The sequence below is a fragment of the Bidens hawaiensis genome, unplaced genomic scaffold (genome assembly GCF_021521415.1).
Source record: "Bidens hawaiensis isolate Kalapana, Puna unplaced genomic scaffold, B.hawaiensis_p1.1 tig00030313_1, whole genome shotgun sequence".
Classification (NCBI taxonomy): Eukaryota; Viridiplantae; Streptophyta; class Magnoliopsida; order Asterales; family Asteraceae; genus Bidens; species Bidens hawaiensis.
This window is the reverse complement of record NW_027495057.1, coordinates 37417-39111: the sequence shown is the minus strand read 5'-3', so window position 1 is coordinate 39111 and position 1695 is coordinate 37417. Positions and strand designations below refer to the sequence as shown.

Below are 1695 nucleotides of genomic sequence, written 5' to 3'. Positions count from 1 at the left end.
AGTATAATTTCAACCACATAAACAATAATGAAAACATCATGGTCAGAAGACTCGGAACCGTCTAACCATGATGCACATTGCCCGGTTTGATGCAATATAATCAAATGTGGTGGTCACCTTTTTGATGTATTATAAATTACCAACCTGTTATTATTCCCAGATAATATACAGCAATCCATTATCAAATTACATCGTTCCAAAACAGGCAACTTCAAAACTGATGTTACAATAAACAAATTCCATTAAAACAACAGCAACAATCTCTTATTAAAATACCTACAAATGTACTTGATGCCTTGATGGCGAGTGTTGTGCTTATAAACGCCAAGATAACAATCATCCCATCTGCCACTGCACCGACATAACAATAAGCTCATCAGATGCTAAAACTAAAATAAAGAAAACACCGAACAACTTACAAAAAATTGTTAAAATAAATTATACCTTAAGAGTCGGTTCGCCTTTGTTAGTATGTGAAGCCTGTTTTGCAGCCGCTTGCATCTGAGCTCGTGCAGCTCTACCTGCAGCCGATTGTGCAAATTGTTCTTGCCTGCAAATTTAGTCATCAAACATTGAAATCAAATGTCATATTGATCATTCAGTTAATCCATAACCGAATTAACAAACCGTAACCGATTTACCCAACTTAACCAACCGAACTGAACAATTAACCGATGTTGAATTAAGCCATAACAGCCTAACCAAAAATTAAGGTTTTGTTTCGGTTTCAGTTAATCGTAACCGAAATAACCAACTTAACCGAACCGACTCACTCTACAGATTCATAACAAAGGTTTTAGATTAAATAAAATTTGCTAGGATTATCAATTAAATAACCTACAGTAAAAATAGCCCTAGAACTAGATACAGTAAAAAATAACAAAACTGCAAGCGATGATAACAAACACGTTAGATAAAATAACAGATTCTGTTCAAACAAAGACTGATCGGAAGTTCCTAATAACAAACATATCAAATGAAACTAAATGAAAATGAGAAATAATAATAATAATAATAACCTTTTCTCGGCGGCTTCAGCGGCTTTAGCACGAGCTTCTTGAGAAGCTCTTTGTTCTTCTTCCAATCGCTCCTGTTTGGCTAACCCTCCGCCCAAGCAATCGAAGCAACCCATCTTCTAATTCTTCTCTTTGTCGTCTCAATTTTGACCGGTCGTACATTCAGAATATAAAACACCCATATCAAACTATTTAAGTTGTATTCTAGTAACCTTTATCTTTTGTATTGTTTCAGCTTCAGTCCTTGTAATTGTAGGTCTGGTTGACTTTTTCGGTCCTCGTGTTTATTGAACACTAGCGGACCCAAAAATTCTTTTCATACGAAAGTTTATGAGGTCCGTTTATTTATTGCTATTTGTTAAAAAAAATTTTTGGCATCGAACGAGTTAGGTCGGGTTGTATATTTATAGTTTACTGCAATTAATTAGAAAAAAAATCTTATCAGTTGATAGGTTGATAGCTGTTAAGCTGTCTAGTTAACACAAAAGGAAAGTGAAAAGAAAGAAAAATAATGAATAATTATTAATATATACGAGCTAGAGTATGGAGTGAAATAATCGATATTTCATTACTTTGATTATATTAAAGTGATATTATTTATTTTTGAGTTGGCTTTTAATGAAAGTTGTCGATCGATTTTTTATTTTTTGTTTTTGAGTTGGAGTTTTCTCTCAAAAAT

General features: G+C 33.3%; 1 protein-coding gene across 1 annotated transcript; it reads right to left on the bottom strand.

Annotated features, from left to right (window-relative positions):
- Positions 1–273: 273 nt before the first annotated feature.
- Positions 274–1189, bottom strand: LOC143580302 (uncharacterized). The gene is made up of 3 exons (XM_077063375.1): positions 1020–1189; positions 445–550; positions 274–351 (listed from the first exon to the last, which is right to left on the bottom strand). Exons 1-3 carry the CDS (start codon positions 1130–1132, stop codon positions 337–339), a joined length of 234 nt encoding a protein of 77 aa, XP_076919490.1. The 5' UTR covers positions 1133–1189; the 3' UTR covers positions 274–336.
- Between the last annotated feature and the right edge of the window lie 506 nt (positions 1190–1695).

Bases quoted from the DNA above. Each gene is read 5' to 3' on its own strand.
- LOC143580302 (XM_077063375.1), bottom strand. From the start codon at position 1,132: ATGGGTTGCTTCGATTGCTTGGGCGGAGGGTTAGCCAAACAGGAGCGA. The intron at 551-1,019 runs GTTATTATTATT...CTAAATTTGCAG, and splicing joins GCTGAAGCCGCCGAGAAAAG to GCAAGAACAATTTGCACAAT.